The sequence below is a fragment of the Macaca mulatta genome, chromosome 5 (assembly GCF_049350105.2).
Source record: "Macaca mulatta isolate MMU2019108-1 chromosome 5, T2T-MMU8v2.0, whole genome shotgun sequence".
NCBI classification, from domain to species: Eukaryota; Metazoa; Chordata; class Mammalia; order Primates; family Cercopithecidae; genus Macaca; species Macaca mulatta.
The window spans coordinates 136,715,355-136,739,709 of record NC_133410.1 but is presented as its reverse complement, the minus strand read 5'-3'; the positions used below and the strand labels follow the sequence as shown (position 1 = coordinate 136,739,709).

The 24,355-nt window shown below is 42.6% G+C and overlaps 2 protein-coding genes across 15 annotated transcripts in view; one reads left to right on the top strand and one right to left on the bottom strand.

Annotated features, from left to right (window-relative positions):
• The window catches only part of ABHD18 (abhydrolase domain containing 18), a 69,646-nt gene extending 48,887 nt beyond the window's left edge, over nt 1–20,759 (bottom strand). For 2 of the 9 annotated variants that reach the window (XM_078002237.1, XM_078002241.1), the window contains exons 1-5: nt 20,434–20,759; nt 12,698–12,841; nt 11,858–12,151; nt 2,876–2,984; nt 1,509–1,593 (exon numbers count right to left, since the gene is read on the bottom strand). In XM_078002237.1, the coding sequence (XP_077858363.1) occupies nt 1,509–1,593; nt 2,876–2,967 (177 nt within the window). In that variant the 5' untranslated portion in view covers nt 2,968–2,984; nt 11,858–12,151; nt 12,698–12,841; nt 20,434–20,759. Of the gene's footprint in view, nt 1–1,508; nt 1,594–2,875; nt 2,985–11,857; nt 12,152–12,697; nt 12,842–20,244; nt 20,335–20,433 lie in introns of those variants that run through there. The other 7 variants (XM_078002236.1, XM_078002240.1, XM_078002238.1 and 4 more) reach the window with 5 other exon arrangements.
• A 129-nt stretch (nt 20,760–20,888) lies between these two features.
• MFSD8 (major facilitator superfamily domain containing 8) overlaps nt 20,889–24,355 on the top strand; it is a 52,590-nt gene continuing 49,123 nt past the window's right edge. For 5 of the 6 annotated variants that reach the window (XR_013417292.1, XM_078002235.1, XM_015139190.3 and 2 more), the window contains exon 1: nt 20,889–20,965. Coding sequence is in view for 3 of the 6 variants with exons in the window: in XM_015139190.3 (XP_014994676.2) it covers nt 20,904–20,965 (62 nt within the window). In the remaining 3 variants the exon portion in view is untranslated. Of the gene's footprint in view, nt 21,129–24,355 lie in introns of all 6 variants that reach the window. The other variant, XM_078002234.1, reaches the window with a different exon arrangement.

The following is a 24,355-nucleotide window of genomic DNA, read 5'->3' as shown; positions in this document are numbered from 1 at the left end:
TAATCTCGGCTCACTGCAACCTCCGTATCCTGGGTTCAAGCGATTCTCCTGCCTCAGCTTCCCGAGTAGCTGGAACTACAAGTGCGCGCCACCACGCCCAGCTAATTTTTGTATTTTTCTTTTAGTAGAGATGGGGTTTCACCATGTTGGCCAGTGTGGTCTCGATCTCTTCACCTCACGATCCTCTCGCCTCGGCCTCCCAAAGTGCTGGGATATCCTTGTCTCAGTTTTTAAAAACTAAGGCTAGTGGATCAGTAAGAATGCATTCCAAAATCTTAACAGCAATTCACTCTTGGGAGGGAAATGGAATTAGGTAGTGGAAAGTGGCAGAGATTAAAGGAGATTTTTTTTTTAACTTGTCACATTTTAAATTTTTTTAAGTTTATAATTTTTTAATAGAAAAAATATAGAGGATAAAAATATTTGGCAAAATTTGAGGGTACAGAGAGAAATGTTATTAATTCAGAAGATACAGAAAGAACTTCTATGATGTAGAGGAGGGGTTTTCAATCTATAAAATTTTGTTCTTAGCAGTCGAACTCTTTTGAAACGAGAAATCTAAAGATATCCAAAACATATGAGATGTAAGTACAGTTACTTTGGTTGAAGGGGAGTGAGGGATGTGTGAAGCTTGCCTATTTGTATCCCTTCTCCAACAATACATCAAAGTATGCAATTACATAAACCTAGAAATATTTTACAGAAAACCAGGTGCCTCCTTTAAAAAAAAGATTCCAAAAACATCCTTGTCTTCTCTAATTTTATAGCTTTTTCTTTCTACCATTCTCTCAGGAATTAACTGTATCCCATAATATTTTTCCTGGTGTTATTTAACAGTTGTTTGCTAATAATTTCTTATGTGCTGATTCTCCAACTAGATTACTCCCCTTTAATACTCACTACTCTTCTGTAACGTTGAGTAGTTTAACCCTCCTGAGCCTAAAGACAGAGAATGAGATCCAGAAATATCCAGCCTAAATACTTCTTTATACATCAGGCAAGTAATAAACATATGCTCCCAAATATACATGAACGTAGTTATTAACAACATTCAGTTAGTGCACAGATAGTATTATTTGTTTGTTTATTTTTGAGACGGAGTTTCACTCTTGTCGTCCAGGCTGGAGTGCGATGGCATGATCTTGGCTCACTGCAACCTCCACCTCCTGGGTTCAAATGATTCTCCTGCCTCAGCCTCCTGAGTAGCTGGGATTATAGGCATGCGCCACCATGCCCGGCTAATTTGTATTTTTTTAAAGTAGAGACGGGGTTTCTCCACGTTGGTCAGGCTGGTCTGGAACTCCCAACCTCAGGTGATCCACCTGCCTCCGCCTCCCAAGTGCTGGGATTACAGGCGTGAGCCACTGCGCCCGGCCCACAAATAGTATTCTTTAAATATGAAATGAAAAATCCATACTGCACTCATATTTTAGTATTTATTGTTGTTATACTCCAATATGTAATCTATTCTTTTTTTCTGTTTTTCTGTTTTTCTCTCATTTGAATACCTTATCAATGTGTACTGGATAATCGCTTGAAACCAGATTCTGGCATCTTTCTCGATTTCCAATCATCTTTCTGAATTCAAAGAGTCTATTATGGGAAAGAAGACAAAAAGGAAAAAATTCATCTTTTATATCACCTACTAGGCATATTATAATTGAGACTGATTAACAGTAATTAAAAATTAGCAAATCCAGTTCATAAGCCATATTAAAATTTAATTTTGATCATTAAAGAAAGAGATTAGGCTGTTTTTTCCCAAACTGAACACTTTTTTCAGAAAAATGTGAGAAATAATATTGTTCAGAAAGTAATTAATACATATAAGACTCAAAATTAAAGGCACCAATCCTGAAAATTCATTTTCTTTTTTTTTTTTTCCGAGACGGAGTCTTGCTTTGTCACCCAGGCTAGAGTGCAGTGGCGCGATCTCACCTCACCGCTCTCACCTCACCGCAACCTCTGCCTCCCGGGTTCAAGCAATCCTGCCTCAGCCTCCCGAGTAGCTGGGATTACAGGCATACGCCACCACACCTGGCTAATTTTTGTATTTATTTTTTTGAGACAAGAGTCTCACACTGTCGCCCTGGCTGGTGTGCAGTAGCGCTATCTTGGTTCGCTGCAACCTCCACCACCCGGGTTCAAGCGATTCTCCTGCCTCAGCCTCTCGAGTAGCTAAGATTACAGGTGTCCGCCACCATGCCCGTCTAATTTTTTGTATTTTTAGTAGAGATGGGATTTCACTACATTAGCCAGGCTGTTCTCCAACTCCTGACATCGTGATCCGCCTGCCTCGGCCTCCCAAAGTGCTGGAATTACAGAGTGAGCCAGCGCGCCTGGCCAATTTTTTTATTTTTAGTAGAGACGGTTTTACCATGTTGGCCAGGTCAGTCTGGAACTTCTGACTTCGTGATCCGCCCACCTCAGTCTCCCAAAGTGCTGGGATTACAGGAGTGAGTCACCAATCCTGGCCGAAAATTCATTTTCTTAAGTCCAGATTTTCCTATGAGCTACAGTGTATTTCAGTTTTAAAGTCATTACAAATTCGGGTTACCCAAGAAGACTCAATCCTTGAAAACTACATACAATTCTTATTAGCTTAATAATTATTGAAGTAAAAAATCTACCCTGTGTTTCTGAGAGCTCTCTATTTAAAAAATCTGAATTATTTTTAAAATAGTACAATTTATGATATGGGCTAAAACTTAAGAGAAATAACTAAAAAGACAAAAGTAAAAAGGAAATAATTACATTTTACATAGTTGCTGGACAATTGCTCTGTATTTGAGAGTAAGGGATTTTATAACAAAGTTTTAAATGTTCATTAAAACAACAAATTCAGAACAAGTATTCAGGAAAAAAAATTGCTTGCCTTTTGAGATCTTCTGGCCTTCCCCATCCTCTGATAAAAAGTTTTGTTAGGAGAAGTCTCCGGTATAGAATATCTAACTTGCTCACACCCATCAGTAGCAAACAAGCATCTATAAAACAAAATTAAAATGCTTTTAAAATGTTTTATTTTTTTCAAGGCAGCAGGTCAATTCTCTAACCATTTCTTTGACTATCATGTAAAATTAAAGATTCAGACTAAATTCCTGAATTAATTCCTTTGGAAACAAAATACAAGATTTTGGGGAAAAAAAGAGCTGGGCTGAAAAGAGAGAAGATGTATACCCTTGAACTTCACTAAGCTGTGAATTCCTCTAGGGCAGGATCTTCCCATCCTCAGTACAGTTGCTGAAATAAGTACCCTCTATTTGCTGGAAAAAAATAGTAGGGGAATATGTGATAGTGTATTATCTGCCAGGCACCACTATTTTAAGAACTACAAACACATGCACAGGTTCTCATTAAACCTACCAACAATTTTGAGGAAGGATTTATTATCCCAATTATACAGACAAGAAAACTGAGGCACAGATAATTTACTCAAGGTCACACAACTGGTGGAAAACATAGCTAAGATTCAATCCCAGGCACACAGCTCAACATCTAACTACGACACTACACCCTCCTCTACTATATTACAGTGAATGAAAAATAATCATCACTGCTACTACTTGCATACCATTTATCTATCTTCTCAAATATTTCCAAAGATTTTTAAGTATCTACCTCCATCTTGTCAAACTGAATGGTAAGATTTTGATTTGTGGGTGAAACCTGACACAGATTCAGGGTTTACTCTACTTAGATAAATGAAAAATGAAAATCTGCATTTCCTTTTTCAATTATTTTTTCTCAGATCTTAGGAAATCTGCATTTCCATCAATGAGCTTTAAGAAGTACTTATCCATTGCTTCAGATTTTTTTGAAACCATCCGTTTTATCTTCTATTTTTACTTTTTCATTTTTTAATAACCTGCAAGACCAACTTAATATCCTCTGTTTGCCTAGGTATAGAATGTAACTCACCATCAATTGGGCTGGCATTTAAGTTATTTTAATGGTTGGACCAGCAAAACCAAGTCATTCATATTGCCTCTTATAATTCTCAGTACCAAGAAGAAACATTTACTAGCTAATGTACTTGTTAGACAAGACAACCTATAGCCAGAGTATAGGATTAAGTGTTTTTAAAAGCACCCATCTCTCTTTTTCCCAGTTTCCATGTGCTCTTCAATGACTCTTTGATAAATGTGTGGTTTAGACATAACAATGTTTGAAAAAATGTATTGCATACACAGTTTTGTTATTATACTATTTATGTCTACCACTATACATAAATAAACTGGTATTAATTACTAGAGTCCTATAAATTATCATTCATCCAGTGTTAAGTGCAGTTCACCATAGATGAACCATCCCTGGGTGGGTTAATAAGTTCCTGAACTTGTAAGATTATGTATGATTTTTTTCATTCAACAAATATTTATTAACTGCTTATTATATTCCAATCATTATTTTAGGCCCTGTGCCACAAAAATGACAAAGGAATGGTCTTGTTCTCATTGATCTTAGATTTTAGTGAAGGGAAAATAATTAAAAATTTAAAAAAATCTATCTAACTATCAAAATAAGTAAGAGTAGAAGATAATAACACTATGATTAAAATGAAACAAGGCAATGTGGTAACAACTAAAGGGCTCTTCTGGTAATTTAAAAAAATCTTTGAAGAGGTACCAAAAAGGCAATACAGATGCTCCTCAACCTACAATGGGATTGCATCCCAATAAACCCATCATAAGTAAAAAAAAATTGTATGTGGAATATACATTTAATACTCTGACAAACTTATGGTCAAAGTCAAAACAATCATAAGCCAAACCATCATAAGTTAGAGACTGTATGTATTTAAGCCAATAGCTACATGACAAGGAGCACTCAAGTCTTTAAATTGCAAATCTCATTAAAATCATACACCTCTTGAAATCTACCCGTTACTATGTTCCAGTGAATGTGTTGAAAATTACCTACTCAGTGGGTAAAGCACAGGTAGAGATAATTAATATAAGGGAAAGGAAAGAAAAAATAATTACATACTCTTTTTAAATTAAAGAACGCTCACTGTAAAATTCTTAAATTCACCAATATGAAGGTATGTATAGTAAAAATGGGGAAAATAATCCCCTTCCAATCACTTTTTTTTTTTTTTTTTGAGAGGGAGTCTCGCTGTTGCCCAGGCTGGAGAACAGTGGCGGGATCCCAAGCTCACTGCAACCTCCGCCCCTTGGGTTCAGGCAATTCTCCTGTCTCAGCCTCCTGAGTGGCTGGGACTACAGGCACCCATCACCATCCCCAGCTAATTTTTGTATTTTCAGTAGAGACGGGGTTTCACCATGTTCGCCAGGCTGGTCTTGAACTCCTGAGCTCAGGTGATCCGTCTGCCTTGGCCTCTCAAAGTGCTGGGATTACAAATGTGAGCCACTGTACCTGGCCCCCTTCCTATCACTTTTAATTTTACTTTTCAGGCATATCTAGTGCTAACAGTTTGGATTCTACTCTTTCTGATCTTTTTCTTGTTGATGTTACTTATTTACCTACACATACTGTCTTGCTCTGTTTTGTGTTGCTATAACAGAGTAACACCAGCTGGGTAATTTGTAAAGAAGAGAAATTTATTTCTTAAAATTCTGCAGGCTGGAAGTCCAAGGCTGAGGGGTAAACATTTGGTGAGGACCTTGCTGCATCATAACATGGGGGAAGTATCACATAAGAGAGCAACAGAGAATTGAACTCTTTTATAGTAAGCCCACTCTCCAGATAACTAATTCACTTCCAAAATAATAATATTAATCCATCCATGAGGATAAAGCCCTCATAACCTAATCATCTCTTATTAGGACCAACCTCCCAACACTATTGTATTGGGGATTATGTTTCCAACACGTGAACTATGGGGGACACATTCAAGCCACTGCACATACTTTTTAAAAAATTACAAAAGTAATGTAACACATTTTGGGCAGAATTAAGACAATATAAAAATTTTTTTTTTTTTTTTTTTTTTTTTTTTTTTTTTGAGACGGAGTCTTGCTCTGTAGCCCGGGCTGGAGTGCAGTGGCCGGATCTCAGCTCACTGCAAGCTCCGCCTCCCGGGTTTACGCCATTCTCCTGCCTCAGCCTCCCGAGTAGCTGGGACTACAGGCGCCCGCCACCTCGCCCGGCTAGTTTTTTGTATTTTTAGTAGAGACGGGGTTTCACGGTGTTAGCCAGGATGGTCTCGATCTCCTGACCTCGTGATCCGCCCGTCTCGGCCTCCCAAAGTGCTGGGATTACAGGCTTGAGCCACCGCGCCCGGCCAACAATATAAAAATTTTATACAGAGTAAAGTGGAGAAGCTTCTCTTCATCACTTCTTCGTCTCCTCCCATTGGCCTTTTTTTTTGAGATGGGAGTCTCACTCTGTCACCCAGGCTGGAGTGCAGTGGCACAATCTTGGCTCAATGCAACCTCTGCCTCCTTGGCTCAAGTGATTCTCCCGTCTCAGCCTCCTAAGTAGCTGGGGTTACAGGCACGCAAAAGCACACCCAGCTAATTTTTGTACTTTAGTAGAGCCAGGGTTTTGTCATGTTGGCCAGGCTGGTTTCGAACTCCCGACCTCAAATGATCCACCCGCCTCAGCCTTTCAAAGTGCTAGGATTACAGGTGTGAGCCACTGCACCTGGTCGCCATTGTTAATATTTTAATACCATGTTCTATCCACTTATACACATACACGTTTTATGGTGTTTTGTATCTTTTCTTCTTTTTTTGAGACGGAGTCTCACTCTGTCGCCCGGGCTGGAGTGCAGTGGCATGATCTCGGCTCACTGCCAGCTCCGCCTCCCAGGTTCATGCCATTCTCCTGCCTCAGCCTCCCGAGTAGCTGGGACTACAGGCGCCTGCAACCATGCCCGGCTAAATTTTTGTATTTTTAGTAGAGATGGGGTTTCACCATGTTAGCCAGGATGGTCTTGATCTCTTGACCTCGTGATCCGCCCGCCTCGGCCTCCCAAAGTGCTGGGATTACAGGTGTGAGCCACTGCACCCGGCCTTTTCGATGTTTTTTAAACATGGAAGAGAGTAACTACTAATTATTTTTTTCAGGCTATTCCTCCTTTTGTTTATAAACATCCGCAAAGCTCTTTCAAATTCAGGGTATATAGATCCACCTCATATTTTTCTCTTAACAGGTAAATTTAGATAATTTATATTTATTATTATGATAAATATTTGTTTTTTTTATTGATTCTGTAGGTTGTTCACATTTAACTATTTTACATTTACTTTGAATAAACAGTTTGACTTACATACTTACCATAAAGTTGATGTTTCAACTTTATGATGAATTTATACAACGTAACCTCATCATAAACTGAGGAACATTTAGACTTACAGTGGTTCAACTTACAATTTTTCAGCTTTACAGTAGGTCCATCGGAGTGTTCAGTGCATTTTCAACTTAACAATATTTTCTATTTACAATGGGGTTTATCAGGATGTAACCATATCATAAGCTGAGGAGCATCTGTATTTAACATGTGATATATCACTGTGGCTAAGAGAACAGACTCTAGAGCCAAATTGGGTCAAATTCTTATTATAAGACTTTTAACAAGTCACTTAGCCTTTCTGTAATTCATCTGTAAAATGGAAGTAATGATAATACTTACCTGAAATAATTGGTACGCAATTTAAATTAGTTTATAGAAGGCACTTGAACAGCTCTTTGAAAATTTAAGTGCTACACCTAGTATAGAATCAGGATTTTAAGTCCTTATCAGATTTACAGCAAAAAGCTTCTACCATTCCATTAACTTAACAAATTATATTTACATGTATTCTATATGCTTAAATGTTTATATAATCAACCACACATCCAGTAGAACTCAATACACTGTAAAAGTATTCAAATTCAGTTCTTTAAAATATGAAATTCCTTTTTCTCATTGGAGGTCATTGTAAAATGGAGTATTTTTCTTCTCTTTACTAATGATTTTTCCAGGAACATTTTCTTTCTACTGTTTTCTAATTCCTATTTTTTAAACCTAGAAATCTATAAATCCATACACCTACTATGTACCCACAAAAATTTTCAAAAATAAAAAAAACTAGAAATCTTTTATAAACTTGGATTAAGTTCTAAAATCTATATTGTTTTAAATTTCTTTCAAATAGCTCTTATTAACTACAATTGTTGTTTTCATGTTTAAAATTCTACAATGAGTTTTCCATATATATTCAATTTATGTCACGACTTAAAAAATAAAAATGTAATAGTGTTCAATCTATATATTAACTCGATAGCACTGTGATTTTTAGTCTTCTCATCAAGCGATATACCTATTTATTCATTAATCCAGTTTTGCTTATTTTCTCCACTAATGTTTATGCTATCCCTTAAGTATCTTTACTACACACATTCTGCTACTAATAAATTATTTAGTATTTGTGATAACTACTATAAGATTCCTTTTCTTTGTATTTTCTACCTAGATGTTTATTACTAATTCATAAAAAAAATTTATTCTAAATGTTTCTTCTGTCCTGCAAGTTTTGTATTAGAATTGCAAATGAATACATCAAACATTGAGCAGACTTATTCATTTGTAATGCAATATGCATCTTTCTACTATACTATGCCACTCCTCCAATATCTTCAAAGTTAAGCCTATCAGAAACCCAAGGTGAAAAATCATAAAGTTCTATGCATGTTACTACCTTTACAGGATTAAGCTTTTCAATCTGTACTATCCTAAATATTTTTATAACTGTCTTTAAAATAGATTTTATTTTCATTTTTAAAACAGATTTCTGATTATATCTGAATAACATTTTTCCAAAACAGCCTTAATAATATACCTAATTGGGAGAAAATATTGACTTTAAGGTGCACAAAAACTAAAGGCTATTTTATTATTTATTTATTTTAATTTTAATTTTTTTTTCTTTGAGATGGAGTCTCACTCTGTTGCCAGGCTGGAGTGCAGTGGCACGATCTTGGCTCACTTCTAGCTCTGCCTCCCAGATTCACACCATTCTCCTGCCTCAGCCTCCCAAGCAGCTGGGACCACAGGTGCCCGCCACCACATGTGGTTAATTTTTTGTATTTTTAGTAGAGACGGGATTTCACCGTGTTAGCCAGGATGGTCTCAATCTCCTGACCTTGTGATCCGCCAGCCTCAGTCTTCCAAAGTGCTGGGATTACAGGTGTGAGCCACCGCGCCTGGCTGAAGGATATTTTAAAAACAACTTATACTAAGTATATCCAATGACTGGTAGGATACCTAGTAGAATTCCTCATGGAAAAACAATAAATAGATGATATAAACAAAAAGTTTTAGTTTCCATTTTAATATGTTTTCAAATAGTATCTGAAAAGAATGCTATAAGAAGACTACAGGAGAGACCCTGCAAAGGTTTTCCACAAAGGGCCGAAGAGTATATATGATAGGCCTTGCAGGACAAGAGGCAAAGTTAAGGATATTATGTAGGTATTTCAGATAACAAAAGTCACATTTTTTTCACTGAGGAAATTCAAAATGTCATAAAAATAACTGAGTATACATTTTTGTAACGTATAATTAATGAGAAGAATGAACTTTTTCTTCTTGGGAGTTTGCTTAGTTGAGATTCAAAGTTAGTACCCCATAATGAAATTGGGTACAAATGTTCACCTGTAAAAACTATTCTTAACTTGAAAGACATAGAAAAACAGGCAGGTTGACCAATAGGCCATAGCTTACTGACCCCTGGGTTAGAAAATCAAATAAATCATAGGTATGACACAAATATAACACTGTTATAAATGTAAACATACAACTATAAATCACTACATTAAAATTACAGGCCAGACGTTGTGGCTTATGCTTGTAATCTCAACACTTTACGAGGCTGAGGCAGGCGGATCACTTGAGGTCAGGAGTTCAAGACCAGCTTGGCCAATATGCCAAAACCCCATCTCTACTAAAAATACAAAAACTAGCTGGGTGTGGTGGCACATATCTGTGATCCCAGATACTCAGGAGGCTGAGACAGGAAAATCACTCGAACCTGGGAGGCAGAGGTTGCAGGGGGCCGAGACTGCACCACTGCACTCTAGCCTGGGTGACAGAGCAAGATTCCGTCTCAAAATAAAATAAATAAAATAAAATGAAGTAAAATAAAAAAGTAAATTATCCCAACCCTATAAAATAGGCATAAATATAATACAAATACTGATTTTAAGGAAATTCTATATGCCATAAAGTAGACCTAAAATTAATACTCTATCTAAAGTAAACACTAGTTATCTAATCAGCCATGCTTTGTTTTCCTCCATAAAATTTAGAATTTGGCAGAAGCTTCCTCACTTCCTAGGTAATAAATAAATACATAAAAGGTGGAAGCTTTTAGTGCCCATTGGCAGATGAATGGATAAGCAAAGTACATACAAACAATCACAAACAACACACAATAGGAATATATTCAGTCATACAAAGGAAGGAACTTCTGGCACATGATACAACATGGATGAACTCAGGACATTACGCAAAGTGAAATAAGTCAGTCACAAAAAGACAAATATTGTATGATTCAATTTAAACAAGATACCTAGAGTAGTCAGATTCATAGAGGCAGAAAGTAGAAGCACGGTTGCCCAGTACTAGGGGGACGGGAAAAGGGGAAGGCTATTGTTTAATGGGTATAGAGTTCCAGTTTTGCAAGATGAAAACTGGAGATGGACGGTGGTGATACAGCTGCACAACAATATAGATGTACTTACCTTTGAACAATAGAGTTAAAATTATTAAGATGGTAAATTCTGTTAGTGTATTTTACCACAAGAACAAAAACTGAGAAAACAAAATAGAATTTGGGGTTAATCTGAGTCTCCAAATACAATTCTGAGGGGAAGTAAATTGATGCTTTCTTTTCCTTTTGACAGCTTTGTCAGTAAGCAGAAGTAGTTCACTATTCTTTTTTTTGAGAGTTTTCGCTCTTGTTGCCTAGGTTGGAGTGCAATGGAGCGATCTTGGCTCACTGCAACCTCCATCTCCTGGGTTCAAGCAATTCTCCTGGCTCAGCCTCCCAAGTAGCTGAGATTATAGGCGTCCACCACCATGCCCAGCTGAGTTTTGTATTTTTGGTAGAGATGGGGTTTCACCATGTTGGCCAGGCAGGTCCCAAACTGCTGACCTCAGGTGATCCACCCTCCACCCTCTTCAGCCTCCCAAAGTGCTGGGATTACAGGTGTGAGCCACCGCATCCAGCCAGAAGTAGTTCACTATTTAACTCAGAACAGAACTTGCCAGATGCCATGGCTCACACCTGTAATCCCGCACTTTGGGAGGCTAAGGTGGGTGGATCGCTTGAGCCCAGGAGTTCAAGACCAGCCTGGGCAACATGGTGAAATCCCATCTCTACAATAAATACAAAAAACTAGCCATATATGGTGGTGCATGCCCGTAGTTTCAGCTACTTAGGAGGCTGAGGTGGGAGGATTGCTTGAACTGAGTTGGCAGAGGCTACAGTGAGCCAAGATCATGCTACTGCACTCCAGGTCTGGGTGACAGAGTGAGACCACATCACACAAAAATAATAAACAGTTGGGTGCAGTGGTCCACAGTGGTGTGTGCCTGTAGTCCCAGCTACTCAGAAGGCTAAGGTGGGAGGATAGCTTGAGCCTGGGAGAGTGAGGTGGCAGTGAGCTAAGATAGTGCTGTTGCTCTCCAGTGTGGGCGACAGAGTAAGACTCTGTCTCAAAAAACAAAACAAAACAAAACAAAACCACAAAACTTAAGGTTAATATTCTCTTCAAAAAAAGGCTACTGCATAATTTAAATAGTTGGAAGCTTTTAATAACTAAGACCTTTAAAGAATAGAATTTGAAGAACAAATCTCTTGCATCTAGTTTGTTTCCTCCATCTTCTTCCCTTTTCCTTGAGGATTACCTTCCAAGAACCCAGCCTACTTGGGTTTTCTGCTTCAGGATCTCATCTGGCTTCAATCAAGGTGTCAGCTGGGCTTCATTTTCATCTGTAGGCTTGAAGAGACAAGAACTCACTTCCACGCTTACTCAGGTTGAAGGCAGAATTCATTTTTTTTGTGGCTGTGGGACCATGAGCTTCAATTTTTCTTTTTTTTGCTGTCCATCAGCCAGAAGCCAGCCTCTGCTCCTGGAGGCTATCCACAGCTCCCTGTCACATGGCTGTCTTCATAGGAAGTTCACAACATGGCAGCTATTTCTTCAAGGCCAGCAGGAAAGTAAGCGTGAGCCACACAAGCCATACTTTTGCCATATAACATAATGTCATCATGGGAATGACAGTCAATCACCTTTGCCATATGACTGGTTAGAAAGCAAATCATGGGTTCTGCCCTAACTCAAGGAAGGGAATCACACAAAAATATGAACATCAGAATTTGAGGATCCTGAGGGCCACCTTAGAAACTGTCTGCTACGCTGGGAGAAACCAATTGTACTTCTCAGCTTTTGAGTAGAGTATCTGGGGTGACACCCTCAATACCTGATGCCCCTACTTACTTTCTTCACATTTTCCTACCAGTATGGGGGAAAAAACCCCCAAACTCCAGAGACTTGAACAAACATTTGTTTATAAGCAAATTTTGAAAGTTTGTCTAAATCAACAAGGCATGGTGGCTCACATCTGTAATCCCAGTAGTTTGTGACACCGAGGTGAGAGGGTGAGAGGATCGCTTCAGTACAGCAATTCCAAACCAGCCTGGGTGACATGGGGAAACCCTGTCTCTATGAAAAGTACAGAACTTACCTGGGCGTGGTGGTGTGTGCCTGTGTAGTCCCACCTACTTGGGACGCTGAGGCAGGAGGATTGCTTGAGCCTAGGAGGCAGAGGATGCAGTGAGCCAGGATCACACCACCGCACTCCAGCCTGGGTGACAGAGTGAGACCCGGTCTAAGAAAAGAAAGGAAACGAGTGGGGAGGGAAGGGGAGAGAAAAGATTGTCTAAATCATGTTTATATATTTTCATTCACTTAACACCTTTGTCAGAAACAAGAATAAAAAAACCAAAACAAAGTAAAAACACTTGCCTCTTAGAATTTTGGTTTTTAATCATGAAACAAATGGTAAAAGGCAAACTAACTTCTGAAATGTTGTCTTCATTACATATATTTTCTTTTTTTTTTTTTTTTGAGACGGAGTCTCGCTCTGTCGCCCGGGCTGGAGTGCAGTGGCCGGATCTCAGCTCACTGCAAGCTCCGCCTCCCGGGTTTACGCCATTCTCCTGCCTCAGCCTCCCGAATAGCTGGGACTACAGGCGCCTGCCACCTCGCCAGGCTAGTTTTTTGTATTTTTTTAGTACAGACGGGGTTTCACCGTGTTAGCCAGGATGGTCTCGATCTCCTGACCTCGTGATCCGCCCGCCTCGGCCTCCCAGAGTGCTGGGATTACAGGCTTGAGCCACCGCGCCCGGCCACATATATTTTCTACTTTAGTGCAATTACAATTATATAAGTATATGTAGTATACATTTAAATTGCTTGACTAGTGTTTTTCTTGTAGAGTGCATGTCAATGTGGAATAATAAAGAGTATATCTGGGCCAGGCATGGTGGCTCACGCCTGTAATCCCAGCACTTTGAGAAGCCAAGGCGGGTGGATCACTTGAAGTCAGGAGTTCAAAACCAGCCTGGCCAACATGGTGAAACCCTGTCTCTACAAAAAATACACAAAAATTAGCCAGAGCGAGACTCTGTCTCAAAAAAACAAAAACAAACAAAAAAACCCAAACAAACAAAAAAAAGAGTATGTCTGGACTTTGACCTCAGTTCCTGGCATGAACTTCCTAAAACCCTTGGTTTTTCTTAAGTGATGAGTATCTGTTATGCTAAACAAGCAACTCCCTGTGGGCCCCCTGAAAGTTTCAGAATCAGGGCTGGCCACCAGAAAGGAACTTTGGGACCCTCTGACCTCCAGAGGGAAAGGGAGCTGGAAAGTGAGTTCAATCACATGGCCAAAGATTCAATCAATCATGCCTATTAATGAAACTCCAATAGAAATTCTGGACACTAAACTTTGGTGGAGCTTTCTGGTTGATGAACACCTTGATGTGTCGGGAAGGAGATGCTCCGTGAGTACATAGGAAGAGGCCAGGTAGTTCCACATTCATTCCCATACCTTGCCTCATGTTTCTCTTCGTTGGGCTGTTCCTGAGTTGTATACTTTATAATAACCTATAATCATAAATATAGCTGTTTCCTGAGTTCTGAGTCATTCTAGCAAATTACAGACCCACAGGGCTCTCAGGAACTCCTAAATTTTTAGCCAAGTTGGTCAGAAGGATGAGAGGCCTGGAGAACCCTGAAGTGCATCTGAAGAACTGAGCCCTTAACTTGTGGGGTCTGCATTAACTCTAGGTGGTTAGTGTCAGAACTGGGAACCGAAGTACACCCAGTTGGAGTGGAAATGGAATAGATTATTCTTTACCAAAATTCTGACTAGTGTTACATATTCCAAATAAGATGCCAACTCTTAGGCCAGGTGTGGTGGCTCACACCTGTAATCCCAGCACTTTGGGAGGCCGAGGCGGGCGGATCACGAGGTCAGGAGATCGAGACCATCCTGGCTAACATGGAGAAACCCCATCTCTACTAAAAATACAAAAAATTAGCCGGGCGTGGTGGCGGGCGTCTGTAGTCCCAGCTACTCGAGAGGCTGAGGCAGGAGAATCATTTGAACTGGGGAGGCGGAGGTTGCAGTGAGCCAGGATCACACCACTGCACTCCAGCCTGGGCGACAGAGCAAGACTCTGCCCCCTCAACAAAAAAGCCAACTCTTTGGATATACTTAGTAAGACTTTGGATACACAGAGCAAGACTCTGTCTCAAAAAAAAAAAAAAAAAAAAAAGTCAACTCTTCAGATATACTTACTTTCTTCACATTTTCCTACCAGGGGAGTGGCGGTGGGGGGGGGGTGGGGGGGCAGGTGGGAGTGCTATGGCATGAGTAAAGATAATTCTAGGTGATAATAATTTTAATTATTCTATTCCCTGGGTCTTCCTGGAATTGTTAAAATATACAGCATCAATATATCTTTTGTATACATTTATTAAAGTGCAACAGAACAGTGGCATGTCATTGGAATGCAAGACTTCGTTGTCTTTTTTTTTTTTTTGAGACAGGGTCTTGCTCTGTTGCCCAGGCTTGAGTGTGAGTGGGACAATCATGGCTCACTGCAGCCTCAACCTTCTAGCTCCTAGGTTCAAGTAATCCACCCAGTGCAGCCTCTAGAGTAGCTGGGACCACAGGCACACAGGCCACCTTCCTTGCCTGGCTAATTTCTGTATCTTCTCTTTTTTGAGACGGAGTCTGGCTCTTCTCACTCAGGCTGGAGTGCAGTGGCGCCATCTAGCTCACTGCAAACTCCACCTCCCAGGTTCAAGCAATTCTCCTGCCTAAGCCTTCCAAGTAGTTGGGATTACAGGCATGTACCACCACTTCTGGCTAACTTTTGTATTTTTAGTAGAGACGGGGTTTTACCATGTTGGCCAGGCTGGTCTCAAACTCCCGACCTCAGCTGATCCACACACCTTGGCCTCCCAAAGTGCTGAGATTACAGGCGTGAGCCACCATGCCCAGCCTAATTTATTTTTTGTAGAGATGAGGGTCTTGCTATATTGACCAGGCTGGTCTCGAACTCCTGAGCTCAAGCAATCCTCCCACCTCAGCCTCTCAAAGTCCTGAGATTACAGGCATGAGCAACTGCACCCAGCTAGGACTTCACTGCCTTTTGCATTATATTATAGGTCACTTATTTTCTTTCTTTTCTTTTCTTTTTTTTTGAGACGGAGTTTCACTCTTGTTGCCCAGGCTGGACTGCAATGGCGCAATCTTGGCTCACCACAACCTCTGTCTCCCAGGTTCAAGCAATTCTCCTGCCTCAGCCTTCCGAGTAGCTGGGATTACAGGCATCCGCCACCATGCCTGGCTAATTTAGTATTTTTAGTAGAGATGGGGTTTCTCCATGTTGGTCAGGCTGGTCTCACACTCCTGACCTCAGGTGATCTGCCCGCCTTGGCCTCCCAAAGTGCTGGGATTACAGGCATGAGCCACCGCACTTGGCCCACTTATTTTCTTAACAGCGGCATGAAATGAACCAGGGGCATCATCTTCCTTTGTAACATCCATGGCATCAATAACAATAAGTGGAATCCACGATAGTAAAATAAAATTTAATTAAAAATCCTGGCTAGGCTGGATGTGGTGGCTCACATCTGTAATCCTAGCACTTTGGGAGGCTGAGAAGGGAGGATTGCTTGAGACCAGGAGTTTGAAACCAGCCTGGGCAGCATAGTGAGACCTCGTCTTTTAAAAAAAAATCCTGGCCAGGCACAGTGGCTCATGATTGTAATCCCAGCACTTTGGGAGGCCAAAAACAGGACTGCTTGGGCCCAGGAGTGCAAGACAAGCCCTGGCAACACAATGAGACCCTGTCTCTACAAAAAAATTTTGAAATCTAGCCAGGTGTGGTGGTGCACACTTGTAGTCCCAGCTACTCAGGAGGCTGCAGTGGGAGGACTGTGTAAGCCTGGGAAGTTGAGGCAACAGTGAGCATGGTTGCACCACTGCACGCCAGCCTCGGGAACAGAGCAAAATCTTGTCTCCAAAATAAATAAACAAATAAATAAACCCAACAACAACAAAAAACAACACCTATATTTTAGAGTAAGAAGAAAAGTAATATACTGCTCATGAGATGCTCCATTTTCCTAAACTTTGATATTCTTCTAGATTGGTAGATAAAACCAAGGTAAGGCAAAAATATGGAGTTAGAAAGTTGCAAAGGAAGCAAGAAAGGACCTAAGAACGATGAACTTTTCAAATATTTTTGTAAAGTACTATATTTATTATTTGCCTAAATTGTTTACTTATTTCCAGTTTTCTACCCAAACTAGAAAACGTTCCCAGTGGCTCATGCCTGTAATCACAGCACTTTGGCAGGTTGAGGCAAGCGGATCACCTGAGTTTGGGAGTTGGACACATGCCTGACCAACATGGAGAAACCCCGTCTCTACTAAAAATACAAAATTAGCCAGGTGTGGTGGTGGGCACCTGTAAACCCAGCTACTTGGGAGACTGAGGCAGGAGAATCCCTGGATCCCAGGAGGCAGAGGCTGCAGTGAGCTGATATTGCACCACTGCACTCCAGCCTGGGCGATGAGAGCAAAAGTCCGTCTCAAAAAGAAAAAATAAAAAGAAAACCTTCCCAAATCACTTTTATTCCCTGTGCCACAAAAGTCAGCACTCCAAACTTAGACACAGCATATTCCTTACTATATTTACCTACTAATAAACAACTAATAAATGAGGAACAGAAAGTAAATCAAACACACATACAGGTTAGTATAAATTTGGTTCTGGGGTGTGGGATTACACAAATCTTCTTAAATTCCATTTCAGCTCCAAGAACAACATAAAAGACAGGTTTTGTGGAACTTTCTAAACACGTAAGTTTTTCTAGACAGGGTTGGCTGGGTCCAGGGTATTCAGTGCCACCATGAACAGATAAAAATCCAAGCCCAGGGTGAATATAACTCTAAATTACCAAAATGAGGCACCATCTGGAGCCATGCCAGATACTTAAAAGTCCCTGCTTCAGGCTGGACAGACAACAACGAGCTTCTGCAGAAATAGAACCCATTTTTGAAGTATATATCAAGCCAAAATGACCCAATTATCAATGTGACAGGGAAAAGCAAAGGGAAATAAAAATAGAAGTTCTAGTACAGTACCAAGAACTAAAAAGTCTTCCCTAGAAATGAGTTGCTAAAGTGACACTCATCATTTATTATGCTATCTAGTACTTTTATTTCCTGTCAATCTGGTATCTAAGTATTTAACAATGCAATACTAATTTTTTTCTGGACTTTTATCTTTACATTGGTGATATATATCTCAAAGGCATAAATGAAAATTTAAAAAATATTACCATGTACAAGAACTTATTCCCTTACCTAAAAAAAAAGAGACTTCAAGTTTTATCTTGTAACTTTACTTCTAAATAATGTCTATACAAGTTTAAGCAGCTAAGAAAGGGTTTAGATACCTCAGATATCCACTGGTAAAATCTACCTCCCTAGCTTCACAAATATAATTCAACAAATATAATTCCTTTTAATCTTACACTGAACAAGAGTAACAAAATAGGAAGCTTGTTTGTTTGTTTGAAACGGGTGTGGGTAACTATCCTGGGCAGTCACCTAAGGAAATCCACCAACTGGACGGTCTCATATTCTCGTGTGAAACATTCAAGAAATAATCTAATCTCTTCAAATTTAGCTCCTCTTTTCCATGGGCTTTATTAAAAAAAACAAACATATATATATACACATACACACATATATGTTTAAATGTTTACTTTGTTTGGATGCTATGTGTTCCTAAGAAACATTTTTTCTTTTTTTTTTTTCTACTGGTACAATACACTAAGCTTACTTAGATTTCACCAGCTGTGTATGTACTCATCCCATGTGCTTTTGTGGTCTGAAGTCATCACTTGGAGGCACCAATGGAAAAGAGCAGTGTCAGAGGACTGGGATTCCTCTACTAGCTGTATGACCTTGAGTAGGCCACTTTAACCTATAAACAGAAAGTAATATCTGCCCTGATACATGATAGCCAATTATTTCACTTATATAAAAACTGAATATCTACTATATATTTATGAGATATGAGGAAAGATCCTGCTTGCTGCTTTGCCATTTTTTCCCCTTAAGACGCCTGGTGGTAAAGAGCACAGGTTTTAGAACCAGGAGTCCTGCGTTTCTTGAATTCTAGCTCTGTTGCTTGTTAGCTGTATGACTGTGGGCAAGTTACTTAATCTCCCTGCCTTCCATTTCCTTGTATACATGAGACAATTCCCACCTCAGAGGATTGTTGTAAGGATTAGATGAGGTAATTCAATGAGCATTCATCCAACGTATATTTATCTAGGAACCATTCTGCCTACTGCTATACTGGTTAAAAATCCCCTTGTCCACTATATATGTGCCATACATTGCTAGCCCCCAGGAATTAAAAAAGACAATATAGACAATATAGTAAAGCGACATTATGGCAAGAAAATACTAACTTTTCTACCTATGTATCTTCTTGGAACCAATAATACAAATCTGACTTGTTTTTGTGAACTGTTACAAATGAATCTACAAGACTGAATCCAAGTGCAAATAGGTCTTGATTTAGATGGTATTTCTGAATAGTACGTTTCAAGGTTTTTATTTATTTTTTTTTGAGACAGAGTCTCGCTCTCTTGCCCAGGCTGGAGTGCAGTGGCACGATCTCGGCTCACTGCAGCCTCAGCCTCCTGGGTTCAAGGGATTCTCCTGCCTCAGCCTCCTGAGTAGCTGGGACTACAGGTGCGTGCCACCAAGCCCGGCTAATTTTCTTTTTTTTGGTGTATTTTTAGTAGAGTCGAGGTTTCACCGTGTTAGCCAGGATGGTCTCGATCTCCTGACCTCATGATCCGCCCGCCTCGGCCTCCCAAAGTGCTGGGATTACAGGCGTGAGCCACCGCACCCGGCCTGCACGTTTCAAGTTTAGGTGTTCACCAGTTGACCGTGCCTGGTTGATACACACAAGGTCAAAAATGACACAAAGATCAGAAGTGATGTCATATATCATACACGACTGTGCAACTAGTATAGGACCTAGCATTGGGTAAATGCTCATAAATATTAATTAAAAAAATTAAGTTTGGTTTCCAACTTTGCCACTTCCACACCGAGTGACTCTAGGTTTAACTTGTCTGGATCTTAATTTTCGGTAAAATAGAAATGTGTCTGCTTTGCCTATTTCAGTTGTGATCAAATGAAATTACATGACAATGTATCTGGCGCTAATAAAACGGTAATTTATGAGACACAGAATGACTACTGACACCAGCTAGCCTACAAGCCTAATAGTAAAGATAAGATGTTAATACATAACTACCAGGAAATAAACATGGAGATCTCGTGAAAACCCATGACATGTTTTCTAAAAATGTCATCTTCCTTGTGACGAAAGGAGCTGGTCATTGCTAGGCAGGTGCTGTGCCTTTTTCAACCTCCACGTTTCAGCAGCAGGCTCTTCTGAGTGAGATTTTGCAAGGCTGAGGCCCCCGTAGGCGCAGCCGCCGTTGGGGTGCGCATCCGGCAACCTGCAGCTTACAAGCAGCGGATCCCACCTTCAGTACTGGCTTTGACAAGCCCTCCAGGTAATGTGCCCTTGCATTTAGCCGACCTAGAGAAGAGAGCTGGAAGGCAGCTCTACCTTTCACGGGGGGTAAGGGACTGCCCACCCGCTCGCCCCCATCACCTCGGCCCTCCGGAGCGCGCCGCGGACTTCAGCCTTGTCTCTCGCCCCTGCCTCACCCCACGTCCCTGACCCGCGAGTCTCCCGCCTAGCTCCGCGTCCCAGGTCCCTGCCTCCCGGCACGTACACGACGCGCTAAGAGGCGCGGGGAGCTCTTAGCGCGCCTGCTACTTAACCCGGCCGGCTACCTACCGGCCGTCAGGCAGAAGCCTGCGATTGAGCTGGCCGGGCCTCCCAGCACCGCCGCTTTCCAGGCTCCCTTTCGAGGACTCGACTTTGGTCAGAGCCCCAACCGCGGGTCGGGTAACCTTTCCAGGAATCCAAATGGAAGGCGAAGCGGAGAGACGAAGACGAGCGCGGGGCGGAGCGGGGCGGGGCGGCAGTTTGGACACGCCCCGAGCTCGCCTCGGCTCTTCCTCCCCCTCAGAATGGGAAGCGCCTACTGAGGGAGAAGGCTCCCTTGCCCTGCTGCTTCCTTTCGCCCTGCGCTGTCCGGCCTTCCGCGTGACCCCGCCTATGACCTCGGGGCGTTCCGCTCACGTCCGACTGTCAGGTGCGCACGCGCACTTGCAGGCTTGTTTTGCCAGCTTCACGCCACCCAGAATGTGAGAAAGCAGGTGTCGCGAGAGTTGGGCGCAAGACGCCTTGTAGGGACTGTAACTATGGCGGACCTGCGGATCGAAGGTGAACGGGAGCCGCTGTTAGGCGACACACCTGGAAGCAGGTGAGCGAATCCTGGTAGAGGGACCCCTCAGCCTCCTGCGCTGTTGGGACTGGCTCCTTTCCGGGCGTCACCCGCACTGGGACGAACCCTCGCTGCCAGAGGGGTGCCAGCGCGGTAGGAGCCGGTGGCCGGGTTGTGTGAACAGAGGAGATTCGCTCCCAAGGTAAGATAAAGGGCATCTGGCCGCACCTTGCGGTGATGAGCCGGTGGGTTCGAGTGACGGGCCGGAGAAACCCAGGCTGCTGCTTTGCCTGTTGCAGCAGCCAAGCCACCACATTCTGTATCTTCAGAATTCTATATTTGGCTCTTTGTAGCTGATCACTTTACACATTTCACAGTTCCAAAATGATGGATTTAATCGATGCTTGAAGTTATCGGTCTTAATAATGACCTGCTGCCTGACTGCCTGACAACCTCTTTGAAGGAGTGGCCTGCCCCTCCACATCTGTGGGCGTTTCTCCTTAGGTGGAACCAGAGACTTGAGAAAAGAAATGAGACACAGAGACAAAGTATAGAGAAAGAAAAGGTGGGCCCAGGGGACCTAAGCTGGCACCGGTCTCTGAGTTCCCTTAGTATTTATTGATAATTATCCTTACCGTCTTAGAAAAAGGGAAGTGACAGGATAATAGGATCATCATAGGGAGAAGGTAAGCAGTAAGAAATGTGAATAAAGATCTCTGTGATATTAGTTTAAGGAAAAGTGCTGTGCCTTGATATGCATATGCAAACATCTCCATAAACCTTTTTAGTGCATAAAGAGCAGCATTGCTAGGAAGTCCCACCTTTCGCCCTAAGGCGGTTTTCTCCTTTCTCAGTAAACAGAACAACAATCTGGTTTTACACCGAGATGTTCCATTGCCCAGGGACGGGCAGGAGACAGATGCTTTTCTCTATCTCAACTGCCAAGAGGCCTTCTTTCCTCCTATACTAGTCCTCCTCAGCACAGACCTTTCACGGGTGTCAGGCTGGGGGGCGTCAGGCTGGGGGACGATCAGGTCTTTCCCTTCCCACGGGGCCATATTTCAGACTATCACATGGGGAGAAACCTTGGACAATACCTAGCTTTCCTAGGCAGAGGTCCCTGTGACCTTTGGCAGTGTAAGCGTCCCTGGGTACTTGAGATTAAGAGAATGGTGATGACTTTTAACCAGTAAGCTGCCTTCAGGCACTTCTTTAACAAAGCACACCCTGCACAGGCCAAAATCCTTTAAACCTTGAGTCACCGCAGCACATGTCTCTTGCAAGGACAAGGTTGGGGGTAGGGTCACAGATTAACAGCATCTCAAATATAGAACAAGGTGGATGTTAGGCAGGAATCTAGACCCAACTTGGCGGTGTTACCCGGCATAGCAGGCCTTTTGTTAAAGACTCCCTTCACCCTTGTACACACTCGCAGACTTACATGTGTCAGAGTTCTGGCTGGGCAACCACACTTCCCCATGACCTGCAGCTCACCTGCATTCAACAAGTTCGTGAACAGCAGTTTTGGTTGACAGTTTCCAAAGACCCCTTCCTCATGACCCTTACTCAACTCCTGCCCTAGTAGTTTCAGGACCCCCCAGGCCCTGTTTGCACAACCAGCTTCCCTACCTCTCGGGCTATAAAAAGCCCCTACCGTCCTCCCTCAGTGCGACTTCCTTGGCCCGCACCTTTGGACCGAGGAACCTCGCTCGCGAGTCCTAATAAAGGCTGTTCTCACTGCCATTTGCCTTGTGTCTTCGTTCCCGGTTCGGCTCCAGCCTCAGTTTACCTTTACATTTGGTGCCGAAACCCAGGAGGAGACCCCTCCCCCGGACCCTTCCTAGGTCGGGCAGGCTCTCCTCTCCCAGAGCCAGGACCTTCTTTCTGAGCCGGGAGCCGTTTCACCAAATCCAAGACTCAATTCAATCACTGCTGGGTAAGTTTTCCCCTGTCCTGTAGGCCCCCTCCGGGAAGTCCTTGTCTGAAACGCATGGCCACGTCAGGGGCTCCCTCTGGTCAACTGTGACCTTGGCACCGGGGACTAGGAGACGTCCAACCTCCCTGGAAGCTGCCGTACCCCGCACTCCTCATGACAGTGGGAGGATGCTCCCATTGCCACCGGACTGCCTGCCTTAGGACCGTGGGAACTACCCAGTCCAAACCAAACCGAAAATCCCCTCTGAGGTGCCTCTTGGCTAATTTCCAGACTTTAAGTCTCAGCCAAGACCTAAAACAAAAGCGGCTCATTTTCTTCTGCACGGTAGCATGACCGCAGTATAAATTGGATAATCAGTCTCAGTGGCCTGCAGAAGGCACTCTAGACTTTAACATCCTCTTGGATCTGACCAACTTCTGCAAGAGACTAGGCAAATGGCACGAGATAGCCTATGTTCAAGCCTTTTGGGACTTGCGTTCTCGCCCAGATCTCTGTGCTCAATGCTCGTTAGCTCAGGTCCTACTCGCAAAGTCTCTTCCCTCGAGCAAGGAGAGGGATGATTCCTCCTCTTTTTCTGAGCCTCCTGACACCCTATCCCGGCCACCCCTTCGGTCTCCCACCCAACCTTCTCCTTACCCTGACCCGCCATTATCCCCGTCCTCGTCACTGCCTCCCCTCCCTTCCACTCCTCCTGTGCCCTCGCCAAACCCGACAGATTCTGTCTCCCCTACCTCCACCTCCTCCCCTTGCTCGCCTGTCTCAGCCCATACTCGGTCCAGGACCGACCTCCTGTGTCCCTTGCGAGAGGTGGCAGGTGCCGAAGGAGTGGTCCGGGTCCATGTGCTATTTTCGCTGGCAGACCTGTCTAAGATTGAAGAGCGTGTAGGCTCTTTCTCGGCCAACCCCACTCAGTATTTCAAAAAGTTGAGATACCTGTGCCAGGCGTGTGACCTCACCTCGCATGATCCCCATATCGTTATGACCTCAACCCTGTGCCCTGAGGAATGGGAGCGTATCCTAGTGGCAGCCAGGCAGCACGCTGACCAGGTTCATTTAACTGGCCACGCCATGCCAGTTGGCACTGAGGTGGTGCCCTCAGCCGAGCCCAACTAGGACTAGCAGGTTGGTCAGGCAGGCCGCCGCCGCCAAGATATGATGGTCCAGTGCCTTCTTGCTGGCATGCAGGCAGCCTCCAATAAGTCAGTCAATTTTAATAACTTAAAGGAGGTAGTCCAAGGCTCAGATGAAAATCCGGCTGTTTTTCTTAACCAACTGACAGAGTCACTTATTCAGTACACCCACCTTGACCCTGCCTCCCCTGCAGGAGGAGCCATCTTAGCTTCATACTTTATTTCTCAGTCGGCCCCCGATATCCAAAAAATGTTAAAAAAGGCGGAGGACGGCCCTCAAACTCCCATCCAGGACTTAGTCAAACTGGCCTTCAAGGTCTACAACTCCAGGGAGGAAGCAGCTGAGGCCCAATGACAGGCCAG